Here is a 15026-nt window from a genome sequence, read left to right as displayed (position 1 = left end):
GAGGGAGGAGGCGGGGCCAAGTACTTGGAGAGGATCAGGGCTGCGTCTTAAAAGCGCAGGAAAATCTTTACTTTTGAATAGATATATGAATAATCTATGACGTGGGAAAATCGGCCCGATTAATCGTTTGGGCTCGAATTTCACTTAACCACTGCTGATACCATTGTATACTGTATTCACCTAAATGATAATCGTGATCAAAATCACTTGCTCCAACACAAAACAACTGACTTTTTTTTTTTAAGATGACTTTATACAATTTACCCCAGTGTCAAAGCATTAACTTTTCACCAAACATTGTTATTTAATATATTTACATACTCCACTTCAAACCAATAACACAAAATATTCAATTTACAAGCAGGAATAAAACACATAGAAAAAAGGTTTAAGAATTTTAATAACTGTAAAGCTAGTTTATGTTTCATAAATGCCATGATAGTACGTACCATAAAGATTATTAGACCAAAAAAAGCAGTATTACAAAGTCTTAACAAAATGTTTTCCTTTCATTAATCTTTTTTTTCTTTAATAATTCTTTAAAAAAAACATCCTTAGAAGGTTCACATTGTTTTGACATTTTGAATGTACATAGGACCAAAACACACATGCACTTACTTTAATTTTTATCAAATATTCCTTCAATAACACATTTTCTTTCTGCCTCACTGTAAATGTTGACTTATAAAATCTATTACAAACAACACAATGCCATCACTGACCATAGACATGCTGAAACTCGTTTTACATATAAATCATTGTATAATATAAATACTGCATTTACATTATGTATTTCAGTTCCCTCTGTTAGGAGTTCTTATACCATGGAGTCAAACATTTGTGCAAGAAACCCATGGATTTTTTCACAAACAATTACAAAAATCAACACTTAAACTTCCCCCACGACTTATGGAAACATTTGTGCGTAAATGACTTAAAGACGTTAAAAATAAAAAACACTTCTTTTCAGTTGAAGCCCTTTTCATTTAGGTAAACAACATCAAAGTTTTCCACACGCGTCCATCGCACCGCAGTGTTTGTAAACTGAGGCGTCGCTCGACAGACAGCGTGAGGTCAGAACCTGAAGAGGTCGATAAAGTGCTGAGGAGAGATGGGCGTCAGGCAGCTGCTGGGATCGTTGGCCGTGCACGGGTGACCAAAGTCCTGCAAACAAGAGTAGAGAGACGGTTTACAGGAGAAAAGGTCAACCTGCTGCATACAGTATAACCTGTTCCTTTCAGTTCTGACTAATGTTAAATTATAAGGTCGTGACTGTCAGAACATTTGCATTTCCTGATATCCAAATCCTGCCGTTGCCATGTGAACAAACTATAAATAGGAAACACACACGTTACACACAGGCGTGGAATTTGGCTACTTCATAATCTACAGTATATATGTTGCATATGTACTAGAGGTGTATAAAGTACCTGAAAAAAGGTACAAATACAAATACTGAAAAAGACTTTTGTAAAAGTCAAAGTCCCCCATTAGAAAATCACTTAAGTAAAAGTCTTAAAACAGCTCACATTATCATCTTTATTTCATTTTTAGGTTAATGACAAAAACCAAAAAAACACCTGCGCAAACATGAACAGTTAAATCAAGTGTCTGCCTGAGATATTGATTGATATTGCCTGTAAAAAGCACATGCTTTGCTTTCAGAAACTACTGGGATTTCTCCAATAGAGCAAATATTAGCAGAGTTACAGTATCACAGTCTGAGTTTACCTCGTACTGAGATCGTATACGAGCGTGCGCACTACCGGAAAAGGAATTTTTGCTAGTTCCGCTGTGAGTTTTGCTACTTCTGCCGTGCTGAGTGAGTGACAATCTCAGTCAGCAACATGAGTAAAGCAATAGTGTCTCATGCAGCAATCTCAATATAAATAGGAATAGTTTATTCTCCAAAAAAAACATGATTATAATAAAACTCAATACGAAAAGGAATAATTTATTTTCCAAAAACACATGATTATAAATAACAGATAACCTAATGTAGCTTTACAATAATAAGCTGTTGTATTCATATAAATTAGCAATCTGATCATGACAATCATATTGCACATGGCAATTCCAGCACGGGTACATCTCAGTACATAGCAGTCACATGAAAAGAAGACATGTCCGGGTAAAAGTGAACGTATGGTCACCCTAATCAATGGTAATGGCTTAGGTATCATGTTGATCTCCACCACCTATTCCAATTATTCCATATTTAACTTTGTACAAGGTGGCAAAAATAAAAGTAAAGGAGTAAAAGTGTATTTTTTAACTTTTAAATATAGTAGAGTAAAAGTACTGATTAAAAAAAACTCAAGTAAAATACAAATCATCAAAAAAACTACTTAAGTATATTAACAAAGTATCAAGTACATTTACTTTGTTACTATACACCTCTGATATGTTCTATAAACTAGAGTAAAGCCACAGATTATTAAACAGCTTGAGTATGCTAACCTTGGACATTATCAGTAGAAGATAACTTCACGTACAAATATTAGTGTTGGAAATGTTATAGATGAAGATAACAATCATAACAAACACAGGCGATGACGATTCTTTTTTTAAAAAAAAAATTAAAAAATGATAGACTGACAGGTGCTGAAATGATCACGGTGAGGATAAAAGAAAGGCACGATGAGACATGAAGTACCTTTAATAACAAAGCCAGGTGAGGGTCCTTTAGGAAATCAAGGGGAGGAACCCGGAGGGAAGGCAGAGGGAAGGAGAGGGAGGTAAAGGTTAAAAATAAAAACCCCACAGACTGAGCTGAGGAGGACCACAGGTTTGTGAGGAGTGAACTGCAACAGTTTGAATCAAAGATGAAACATCAGTTGTTACATTAGAAATGTGACACATGGTCATTCATGTTGTGAATCAGCAGATCTTATGAGTCACTGATAGATTGACCTTAAGCTCTATTGTACAGGCATAAGCACGAGTTCACAAAATCCACTGACCACAAAGATTAGGGTTAGCAGCAGATCCGGAGCATGTGTGTGCACGAGTGACGGGCTAAAGCTAGCATGCTGACCTGAAGATATAAGTCGGCATTTAAATCCAAACTAGAGTTTAGGCAGTAAAACTGCTCTAGTATGATTAAAAATCTAAAACTTTTATAACGTGTACAGAATGTACGAGTCATAATTTAAAAATAAAAGTCATGTGGCGTCACATTCCATGGGTATATGTGGGCTGCTGCCTTTACCTTCCAGAAGAGGATGCTACAATGTCTGCAAAAGTGCAACGTGTCGCCGTACTGCTCCTTCATGGGGTAGTTTTTCTGCAGCGTGAAATACATCAGCTTCCAGTCCACGCTGTCGCTCTTAGTTAAGGCCAGACTCCTGCAGAACTGAACATGCACACATACACAAAGTTACAGGGATGTAGACAAGGGTTTTTACTCATGAAATTGTGTTAATATGCAAAGTGCAAACATTGTCTGGGACATGTTTGCTTGAATTTGAGTACTTTACTTTGGAAACACTGCCCTCTAGTGGTTAACATGTAAAACTACATGTTTCATTTATATATAACAGTGTTTTTCGATCTTGGGGTTGCCTGGAAAAAAAATGGGGTCGCCTGAAAGGTCCAGTGATAATATTAATATTAAAAATATATATATTTTTTTAAATTTTATTTATTTATTTTTATGTATTTTGCACAATTAAAAAACCAATACATACTGTATATATCACAGAAATAGAGCTTCAAGAGCTTAGATAATATTTTTTTATTCTTCAAATTAAAACACCACACACACAATCTCAAATAACTGTATTCTATACTTTCACTTTCTCAAATATAAATCTAGTTCAAATAAAAATGCAGAATAACAAATATGTGAGCTGGTGCATCTTGTTACTATGGGCACTAATCCTTACTACTCCGTATTTGCAACACAGTACAACAAATATGATCAAAAAACAAATTTTAGAGAAAAAAAAGTCTGGGGTCGCCAGAAATCTGTGATATAAACATGGGGTCACGACTCACAAAAGGTTGGGAACCACTGATGTAACCTTTGTACCTTTCCCGTTGGAATAAAGGGGTAAACTCACTGGTTTGTCTGAGAAGTGAAAGAGGCAGAGGTTCTTCCACAGCGACCTGTGCTCACTGAGGATGTTCAAAGTAGGCGTGGCCTGCCCCAAGTTAATGATGTCATAGGCATCAGACAACTTGTAGAGGATCTTGTTCTGCATGTGCAACGGCAGATCACTGAACGTCATACCAGTGCAAATTTGCTGCAAGAAACAAGAGGAAAAAACAACTGATGAATTAGCTACAATTAGATAACGACATGTAAAATAACACGGTTCTGATATAAACTGAAATCCAGATGGAAATGTGCCCCGACACTGTGTGAATTATGTGTGTTTATCTACCTTGGGGATTTGCATGCTGTTGAGCTCCTGCTGCCACTTAAAGATGGTCTCCAGACGGCACAACCAGATGTTGACGTTGCCCACCAGTACACATCTGCCGACGTTGACAGTGAGGCTGTGCAGCATGGAGCTCAGGTCCTGCAGAAGCTCTTTGACGAGGCGTGGATTGTAGTGATCTTCTAAGACTGATGTGGGCATTTTAAAATGCAGCAGAAACACAAAGTATGTTAGTTTCATTTATTACTTTGATCTCCTGACATGAAAAGATATGAATCATGGATGTGAAGTTGTTTTGTTTTTTTTTTTAACATAACTTACAAAGTGACTGGATAACTATTTAAAAACAAACAGAAGCTGACAAGATTTGGCATCTCGCGCTGAAAAAAAAGTCAATAATCAAAAACTGGATGCACAAATGTCCATAAACAGCACTGATAACATCTTTAAAAATCAACTGAAGAATGTAAACAAATAAACATTCAGGCTCTGCCTTTTATCACACAACCCTAAAAATGTTGTGTTTTATTCTAAACGATGTTTTTGACAAATATTTCTTTGTTGTTTTATTAAACACAAGCCTCATGTTCTCCAAAGCTAGAAAAGTCTCAAATACTTGGTCTGTTTTAGCACTTTCACCACACAAGATGCTTGTGTATCAGAAAGCTGTTAAAACAACAACATGCTCAGGCTTGAAATGGTACCTTTTCGTACAATCTTTTCCAGTATGTTGAAATAGTTTTTCTGAGCTGCTCCGCTCAAAGAAGTCAGCTGAGATCTGGCTATGAGCTGAAAAAGCTGTAGGTGACAGGAAGGAGTAGGAGGCAAAGCCGTTGGCGCGTTAACAAACAGTTCAGTTGTTGTTGTTTTTTAACAATATGTGATAAAATCCTCACTCACTTTTGCCACATAGTTAAACCTTCTCAGATCCTGAATGGCACTGGAAAAGTCTAAACGATTGAGGGCTTCACCGAGCGTGCAGTATCCGTGTCGCTAAAGGAAGCACAGCCATCATCAGTGAGGAATGTTTTAGTGTTTGACTTCAATATTCTCTTGATGATTTATTGCACTCACCTCTTTTGTGCTCCCTTTTTGCACATAGATCCATTTATCACGAAAAACAACTGTAAGAGAAAAAAAAATAGACTGAATAATGTATGGTAATGGGGTTTCTACTTTCTTTTCCTGCATATTGACTTACATACACAGCATTTTCTTGGCTTTGAAATGTTTTCATATGCACTCAGGAGCTCATGCCAAGTAAAACAACAATTATAGCAAATGTTTAAAATGTTTAAAATGGTCATTTAACTTTGCTAAGATCACAAAGTGTGTTCTGTGTGAAAGGTTTCACTTCCTATGTAGGAAAACCAAATAAATAAGGAAAGGTTATTGCGTTTCATGTGGCAATGTCAACACCGACAACAATCAAAGATTAAAATTAGCTAAAGGCAAAAAGGAGCCAAATTTGTCAAACGTTTGAAAGAGAAAAATAAAGCTAAAGAGTATCAGGTGTGTTTAAATTGTTCAGTGCCACTTGCATTACAAGCGTCAATAAATAAACAAAATCATACAGGAAGATTTCCAGTACTTCCTTTAAAGTGATTCTCCACTTTTTTTTTACAAGTTTGGCTTAAAATCTTTAAAATGTACTTATTAGAAGATATATGCCTAACAAAATGCACCATAATATTAACTTTTATAAATGGGACTACTTTACAGTTTAAGAGCCTGTGTTCCATCATCTTGAAATCACGTGACTGATGATGTCACACGGCCCCACTGCCTGTAAAGATCCCATTGTTTCCTATTGTAGTGAAGCATTCAGCCTGATTTTTAGATCATTTAGCAGTTTTTTCGGTCAAAATGACAATTTGTGCTGCTTTTGGTTGCTTTAAAGAACCAGGAAAAGTTAAAAATGTCAAAGTAAACCTCTTTTGTTTACTGAACAAGGATTAAAATCAGTTGTGACCCCAAAAAAATCTGTGACCACAGGGGACGACAGTTCCATCTCTAATAATGAACTGAGAAGAAGAGCTCTCCTAAGGGGCCTTAACTTCCCTAAACTAATTTAGCGAGTAAATTAAGGTAATAAAAAGGCAAGAAAATTAATGTGGTGCATAATAATGCATTTGTTAGGAATAGACCTTCTAATAAGTACATTTCAATGATTTTAGGTCACACTTACACAACACAACAGTGGAGGATCCCTTTAGAAATGCCTCAAAGTCCCTGTTTAGGTTAATACAAGCAGAGATGCTAATTGCAATTTGATTTTTTTTTTTTAGTTTTGTGTAAAATTAAAAACCTTTTATTTTGTTTTCAAGGCAAATACCTCAAGGATCAATCATCTTACTTTCATTTCAGGGTATTAAAACATTTTAAAGTGGTTTAAATGTAACTTATTTCAGAACATTAGTAAATCTTTGTTCTAAAAAAAATCTTTCGTAAATCTTTCTAAAATGTAATTGTATTTTTGTCTGTTTGTTTTACCAGTATCATGAAGAACTAATAATGTCTGTTGGGTATAATCTTAATATACTAGTTAGACATTAGCTGTGTTTAATCACACTGTTCAGAAGAATTCATTTCAGGGAAAATATCATGAGACAGACCAGTGACTGTGGGTTAAAACTCACACTGGGATTTGGTGTTATTGTTGTAAAAGTCCTTTTTCCTCTTTGTGCTCGTGAGCTCGCAAACTTCTCCCACAAAAAGGTTCTCATCGTCGTTATCGCACAGCCTGTTAAAACACAGATTTTGGTCAGGGATGAATTAATAACAAGGAAAGCTAATATGACCAGAACACCCTTGAAACAATGTCATTTATCAAACTTAAAAAAGCAAAAATTTACTCAAATCTTTTGCCAGTGGAGAGCTGTTTACAACGTTTGTAGCTAAAATAAAAAAAAAATTAAAAAAAACATCAAATTTTGAAAAAAGGCATCATTAAATCCAGTAAAGCCACTTTTATGGTTTGTAATCCACACACACAAAGAAGTGTCACATACTGTGTGTGCAGATTGTGTTAATTCTGAATATATTTTTAATTATTTAAACAGTATCTTCAAAATAAAAGGAAAATAAGACAACCTAGTCGTGACATGGTGAAGGCCAGGCCGCATGGGCGGATGAGAAACTTTATATCCAATGGCTGAGAAAAGAGAAAACTAGTTCTAGTAGAAAAGTGGACAAACATATTTCAATTTCAGATGCATGATTTAAGATCAACAATCGCTATTAGAGGTTTTGACGATGCCTATAAATCCCCTAGAACTGAATAATGGAAAGAATTATTTTCTTTTTTTCCAATTATACCAGTGACCTAAAAGCAACACTTGCAAGCTATTTTGGTTTTCTGTAAATGTGAGTTTTTGTTGCACAAATAAAATAAAAAATAAATAAGTATGGGATTGTGTTGCAGTTCAAACAATTGGCATCATTGATATAATTTAGTAATATTTTGTCTTCTGATGTCTTTTCAGTAACAGTATAAAAATATATTCAGATGTTGGAACACAATAAACTTTAAATGTTTAGAACGACTCTGGCACAAAAACATCCTAGAAAGTACAACTATTTTTAGATGTTGCTTTAGATGTGCTTTTCTGCTGCACTAAATGGTTTTGAACCAGGGTAAAGTTTTTTATTGTGGATAAGATAAGAGGACCAAACAACTAGTGATAGACCGATACATCGATATTATCGGCCGTTTTTTGCGTTTTTTACATGTATCGGCATCGGCCAATGCGGGCTGCCGCGTTCGCCGATCCGCAATATTTGCAGAGAGCAGAAATATTTTTTACTTGTTCTACATCACCTGTTTTTAATTAGGGATGTTCCATTACAACTTTTTCACTTCCGATACAATACCGATATTGCAGCCTTGAGTGTTGGTAGATACTGACATCAATCTGATATCAGCACAAATCATACATACTTTTATTACTTATTTTCTAGTGTGGAATGTTAGAAAAGGCTTGATCAAGTGATGTCACTCAAACAGAGAACAATAGTCAGCAACTGTAGGTATGAGAAAAAACTGACCCATTTATTATTAACCAATTGGTTACATACATTTAAACCTGCCCAGCGCCCAATGAGAGCCGGAGATTGGCACCGGCAGACCCCCGCGACCCTGATAAACAGGAATAAGTGGGTCTGAAAATGGATGGATGGATGGACATTTTAACCTTCAACATAATATCTACAGCATTCTACAGTTGAATAAATATAATATAATTGATGCAGTCCAATAAAATCCGATATTCAATTTCTGGCAGATCGGACCGATATCCGATATCAATATCGGATCGGGACACCCCTAATTTTAATATATTTTTAATATGTTTTACTTGTCGATGTACCTCACCTTTAATTTCAATAAACGTTCCTTTTTTAAAAAATTGAGACTTGTACCATTTGTTATCATCAGTGTGTAATTTTTATGATGTGAATTAAAGAAGCAAAAGTAGTTTCGGCTCCAAATATCGACTCGAGAAAATCAGCAGTCCGTATCGGCCATCGGCTAAGGCTGATGGGAAAAAAAATCGGTATCGCCCCTAAAAAAAATCCATATCGTTCTATCCCTAAAAACAACATTGTACATTTAGAGAAAAAAATCCTCTTACTTCCACTGAGTGATCATAAATGACTCTTTCAGAGCCTGTGACATGATGACACTCTTTATATTAGACAAATACGTTACCTGACTAATTCCTCCTTCATAAATTAGGAGGAGCTTTAAACTCTGTCAGAGTGAATGAGCTCTACCGTAATCCCCTTGTCTGTATCCATTTATCTAGTCACACACACACACACACACACACACACTGAGCCACGAACACGCACACTAACACATGCAATCAGTCATGGGGAATTAAAGTAGAGGAATGCTGTGGCCAGGCTGCTTTGCACAATGAGCAAAGGCCTCTTACACTTTGTAATAATTATTTTATTTCAGTATTTTTTAACACATCAATAATTCCAAACCATTATATGTAACACAGAGAGCTCTGTAACACGTAACTTGTGAATGACTCTCAGTGGATGTAGCCTATGCCATGAACTTAATATGAAGTCATGGTCTGCTCTGAGCGACACAGCGTTTGGCACGCAGCCACGTTGTGACATCATCAGTGATGATCTGACACGGAACGCATTTTGTCTTTGCACAGAAAATGCAGCTGATGAGCTAATGTTGCACTGTGAGGTATTGTATAGCTTCCCGCTCTAAAGATGAGGCAATGAGGGAGACATCCCTACAGGCTGGGTGGGTGGGTGGGTGGGTGGGTGGGTGTCATCATCTGAAACCCTTACAGTACCAAGCCATGAAGAGCCCACACAAGGAATCATATAAATCCTCATAAGAAAGCGAAAATGGCCTTTTAAAGTATTCACATAAAGAGAGTTTAATAAATATACAGAACCAGAGGTGAAAGAAATGGATTACTCACATTTAGGGGTGCACAATTAATCAAATTTTAATCGTGATCACAATTTTGGTTGCCATGATTAATTAATTAACCTGATCGTCGGCAATATTTACATCTAAAATACGGGCTCTGCACTCTGTAATAGTGTATTTATTCAGCTAGCCTTTGGTACATTTTAAATTCTTGGGTTAATTTTTTTAATTATAATTTCAAAGCTTAATTTTGCACTGTAAACTGTACACATATTGTTTGTTTAAAAGTAGTGCATTAAAAACACAGATTTTTCCCCAATATGATAAATAATTGTGATTATAATCATGATTGCAATATTGATCAAATAATCATGATTATCATTTTGGCCCCAATCATGCAGCCCTACTCACGTTACTGTAATTGAGTTGCTTTTATGGGTCCTAGTACTTTTTAAAAGATGTAAAGTACATTACTGAGTAAATTATATATTTTTTGTTTTAAAATGATCGGATGTTGTGAGACTACAAAAAAATTTATTTATTTTTAAAAAGAATTCTACATTTTGACAAACCTTTTTATTTTATACAGATGTCTTTATGAAAAATAAATTAAGTTCCAATTGTGCAAGATTTGCTCTCTACTTTTGACTTGTAATTGAGTATTTTATGTATGACTTACCGTACTTGTACTTGAGTACATAAGTACTCTTTATAAATTGTGGGAAAAATGCATCAACCTGAAAAGCATCCAAGTTACAAGTTAGGAGTGCTAAGCTTTACACAAGTGATGAAAATAGTCATTGCAGTAGCTACGCAGCTTTAAGCATGATTATTGTAAAAAAAAAAATTATATATGACTTAAGAAACAATTAATCTGTAAATGTGTACACCTTCATGAGAACATTATGTATGAAATATATTTTATTGGCATATTTTACACTTAAAACATTGGCTTTGACATGCCATGTGCCAACAACTTAAAATAAAAATAACATACAATCTGCCTGTGGCTTTTAAACCAACTTTGACTTTGGCGCAACTTAACTGAGGTATATGTCTAAAATAACTAATAAATGCAGAAAGTTAGTTTTTTTTTTTTAGATTTTATTGAAAAAACACAAGCTGGTCAACATGCCCTGGTTTCAGAGCACTTCTTTATGCACTTACAATGTCTCCTGCAGTAGAAAAGACTTTCCTGGTTAAGTGAAGGTAAAAAAAAAAAATTACATTTTTTTTAAAAATCGATCCGAGAATCGCGCGAAGCCAAATCAATTTTTTTTCAAAACCCCTAGTCTCTGTTAAGATGTCATAAGTATTTACTTTAAAATGAGAATATTCTGAATGAACTCGAATAGATTTAAAAACACACCATAATCATGTTGTTTGAAATAATGACTACATAAATATAACGTACCCAAAATAAGGTGTTTTAAAGTTAATAATTGGTGCATTAACACATCTGTAGCTATTTTTAAATGTTTTATTTGCAGTTCAAGAGAGGATTACAGATGTGCTAAGATGATACAACACCACTGATAAAATGCTCCTATTGTTAATGAAAGTTGCCTGTGACGAATAGAGGATCTATTATGTGGAAAAGCTTGGTCAGCACTGTTGTAATCTAACCACACACTAATCAAATGAAAAAGAACACACTGGGTCAACCTTTGTTTCTTTCTTTATAATCATCCTATCACCTCATCAAAGACTCATTATAGATCACTATACTAGAGCGACAAAACAAGAAACATGTGCTCTTACTCTTTCAAGTTTATCTCTGTGTTGTTGTTATCCTCCATCTCATGACCGAAGATGACGATCCTCTTCCAACCGTGCTCCGTCTTTGTCCAACTCCAACCTGGTGACCTCCAGTCCTTGCCCAAGAAAGGCATGTTACCACAGGTGAGGGTGGGCGGGGGGGGGTGTCACACCAGACACCTGCAGGTTAACCACAATGTATTAGGAAATGATAGGCAATCATTTAAAGAGTGATAGGCACAATATTTGATTTTTTGTTGTATGTATTGAAGAAAGGGATTTTTGATTTTCATTTAAAGAAATACGTAACCAATCACATGAATACACTTTGGATGAGTGGTCTAAAGCTGAATAATAAGACTTTGAATCTAATTTGTGTAAAAACTCTTTAGAGTCATTTATATCTACTTTTCACCCTTGAATATACAAAATATGCCTTTAGACTGTATGTGTGCATCACCATTTTGGATATTTCAGCCAATCAGCACTCGCATATCATGTTCTCATCCATCAGGACTACCTACTAGGGATACACCGATATGGATTTTTTAGGGCCAATGCCGATCCCAATTTTTTTCCCCCCATCAGCCTTAGCCAAAGACACGGACTGGCAATTTTTTTGAGTCAATACTACTTTTGCTTCCTCAATTTACATCATAAAAATTGCACAATGATGATAGATAAGAACATTTATTGAAATTATCAAAGGTGAGGTAGAACGACAACACGTAAAAAAAATATTTAACAAATATTAAAAACAGGTGATGTAGAACAAGAACAAGTAAAAATATTTCTGCTCTCTGTAAATAATGCGGATCGGCGAACGCAGCAGCCCGCATCGGCTGATGCCGATACACGTCAAAAACGCAAAAATCGGCCGATAATGTATTGGTCTATTACTACTGCCTACTCTTCATATCTGCACTCCAATAGAAAATCCATGGTGAAATATCATTTCAATCTGACATATTAGCGCTTAGCTACATGTCATCCAGTTTATTGAACATAATGATGTTATTATTCCCTAAGTAGAGCAGAAAGAATTACGGTGGACGGAACATGTTGACATCCAAAAGTGTGTGTTTAAACTTTAAAGTGCTTTTTATTGCATATGGCTTGTAAATTGTCTCACATTCATACTAGTAAGGTTTACATATAAATTATGTGGGTGGAGTATCCATTCCCTTTATCATCATTATTATAATACAATAAATTATATTGGATTAAATCAGCCTGCAGCTAAAATGTCTGATATAATATGTATTGTTTTTATTTGGTTTATTGGGGTTATTGTATTAATTTATTTTAAAATTAATCAAATCAAAAATACAATAATTCCATTTCGAGCTACTCACTATAAAATCTACAATAGTAGTAAACTGACCACTATCCTAATCAGTCATAGTTCAGATAATAAAGTGGAACAGGAATAAACATTGTATTTAAGAACACAATAGTGTCAGTTATTTTACGGTTTAAAAATGAAATTTATTTTTACAAAAACAGACAATTAAGATAACACACTGGCATCAGTAACGAAAGTTTACCAAAATAAAAGGTAAATCTTATTTTATAACATGATTAATGTTGCGCCTAGAGCAAACTAGCTTTGTCACAGGTAGTAATAATAATAATAATAATAATAATAATAATAATAATAATAATAATAATAATAATCTTATTTACAAGCCCCGCTTTGTCAAACGGCTTTGTTGGATATAGCATAGCTCTTTCTGGGCTTTACCGTGAAACATACAGGAAAAGCAAAGCTGTCAGTCGGCTAAACACTTTCTATAATGACGTAATGGCTGTAAACACAACAATGTACACATGAAACATAATTTAGTATAGCTAGAAAAGTACCTGAATGCGCTGTTTTATTCCAGTCCGTCTCTGCTCTTCGTTAGCCTGCATACAGTGGCTGGAAATATTGTCAGAAGTAAACACAGTGCGGATGCTGTGTTAGTCCCGCCCCCTGTCTTTACTGTGATTGGACAAACAGAGTGTATTTATCTTGTCGCTACCCCGAATGGCGCTGCTGATTGGCTGGCTGTGGTTGTCCGTCACTTTCTTTTTTCATCTTTTCTGTTTTGTTGAGGCTTTTTCATACACGTGACTGTAGAGCGCGCACATGTACCAATGTTTTGATTTTGGTGTGGGGGATGGGAGCGGGGACCACAGAGCGCATTTACGTCTGCAAGGTTTATGTTTATGAACAGACTGTTTCATGGTATATAATAAAACAACGCTTTTAGCACCCTGCTTTGGAAAAGAGTATATTACAAAAATGAGCTTTAAAAAAAAAAAAAATATTCTCGTTCAGCTTTTGTTTTTATTTTATTTTTATTTATGTAATCATATAGAAACAAGATTGTTGGATTTTAATGATAATAAAATCCTTTCTGTGAATGTTTTATTACTGCCCAGAGAAGTGGTCAGTTGTGAAGGAGGTGACCTTTAGTGCAGCGATTCTCAACTGGAGGGTCGGAACCCAAAAGTGGGTCGCGGACAGCTGGTCAAAACTACATAAATACTTAATGTTTCTCATGTTGGACTTGCCTTTTATTTTGAAAGAAACTTTTCTTTTGACTGACATGCATGTTGCACAGGAAAATATAGAGATTTATGTTTTTAAAAAAAGATTATCTGTGTGTTTTCAACAGCTATTTTTGAAAAACTCAATTTGGTTGGTTGGTTTCTAAAAAAATTAAAAAGGGGGTCGCGATTAACTGACGTGGCAAAATGTGGGTCCCATTGGGTGAGACATGTTGAGTTGGTTTAGTGCATTTACAACCAGAGTGACAGGAAAGCTCTGATCTATGGTAGAGCTGCTGCTGTTTATTTATTAATTAAATTGATTTATTTGTTTATTTAGAATAATAAAAATGACATTATCTCAGTTTTATACAAAGATGTTCTAAGTAAAAAGGTCAAAAAATGGTTGGATGGATGATTTTTCTATGTACTCAAAGTGTCTTTAATAAACATGAATGGTGTGAATAATCTTTTTGTCAAAAACACTCAACTGAAGAGAAACACAAGATTTAACATATGGGAGTGTGATTTTTTTGTTTTTGTTTTGGCCCATAAAAAAAAACCTGATAACCCATTTACAGTGTATCATAATTAATAAACTATAGTTAGAGTTGGTCCATGACCGTGAAAGAGTCATTTGAATATTGATGGTTGGATGAACTGATAGCTGGGAAATTGGATATGCTGATTATTAATAGCAACATTAGTCTGCTGCAAGCCCAACACATAGTGACTGACAATACAACTCAGACACTACCAGGACTCCAGGAGAATTTAGAAACACTAATTAACCATCAAAAAATATCAACACACTGTACATGTATTAGGACAGTCTGGCTAGTGAAACCGATTGGGAAAAAAAAAACCCAAGAAAGTGAAATTTGCTCAAGGTCCAAGATTTAACCGTACTGTACAGAAATACACATTTTCATTGATGGCAA

The 15026-nt window shown here is 35.1% G+C and overlaps 1 protein-coding gene across 2 annotated transcripts; it reads right to left on the bottom strand.

Annotated features, from left to right (window-relative positions):
• Window positions 1-382: 382 nt before the first annotated feature.
• fbxo25 (F-box protein 25) lies at window positions 383-13546 on the bottom strand. 2 transcript variants are annotated; one of them, XM_028439571.1, is made up of 11 exons: window positions 13414-13546; window positions 11554-11730; window positions 7025-7128; window positions 5460-5509; window positions 5286-5378; window positions 5090-5183; window positions 4389-4573; window positions 4065-4247; window positions 3212-3355; window positions 2657-2683; window positions 383-1164 (listed from the first exon to the last, which is right to left on the bottom strand). In XM_028439571.1, the coding sequence occupies exons 2-11, from the start codon at window positions 11682-11684 to the stop codon at window positions 1075-1077; spliced, it is 1101 nt and encodes a 366-aa protein (XP_028295372.1). In that variant the 5' UTR covers window positions 11685-11730; window positions 13414-13546; the 3' UTR covers window positions 383-1074. The 2 variants fall into 2 exon arrangements, with proteins under 2 accessions (XP_028295372.1, XP_028295373.1); XM_028439572.1 differs by lacking the exon at window positions 2657-2683.
• Between the last annotated feature and the right edge of the window lie 1480 nt (window positions 13547-15026).

Source organism: Gouania willdenowi, chromosome 24 (assembly GCF_900634775.1).
Source record: "Gouania willdenowi chromosome 24, fGouWil2.1, whole genome shotgun sequence".
Classification (NCBI taxonomy): domain Eukaryota; kingdom Metazoa; phylum Chordata; class Actinopteri; order Blenniiformes; family Gobiesocidae; genus Gouania; species Gouania willdenowi.
Note: the sequence above shows the minus strand (reverse complement) of the source record. Positions and strands in the feature narration are given on the sequence as shown.

Excerpts from the sequence above, each read along its gene's own strand:
- fbxo25 (XM_028439571.1), bottom strand. The coding sequence starts at position 11,684 with ATGCCTTTCTTGGGCAAGGACTGGAGGTCACCAGGTTGGAGTTGGACA. Across the intron at positions 5,510-7,024 it reads CAATAACACCAAATCCCAGT|TTGTTTTTCGTGATAAATGG; the intron begins GTGAGTTTTAAC and ends TTTCTCTTACAG. Across the intron at positions 4,248-4,388 it reads ACAGCATGCAAATCCCCAAG|CAAATTTGCACTGGTATGAC; the intron begins GTAGATAAACAC and ends TGTTTCTTGCAG.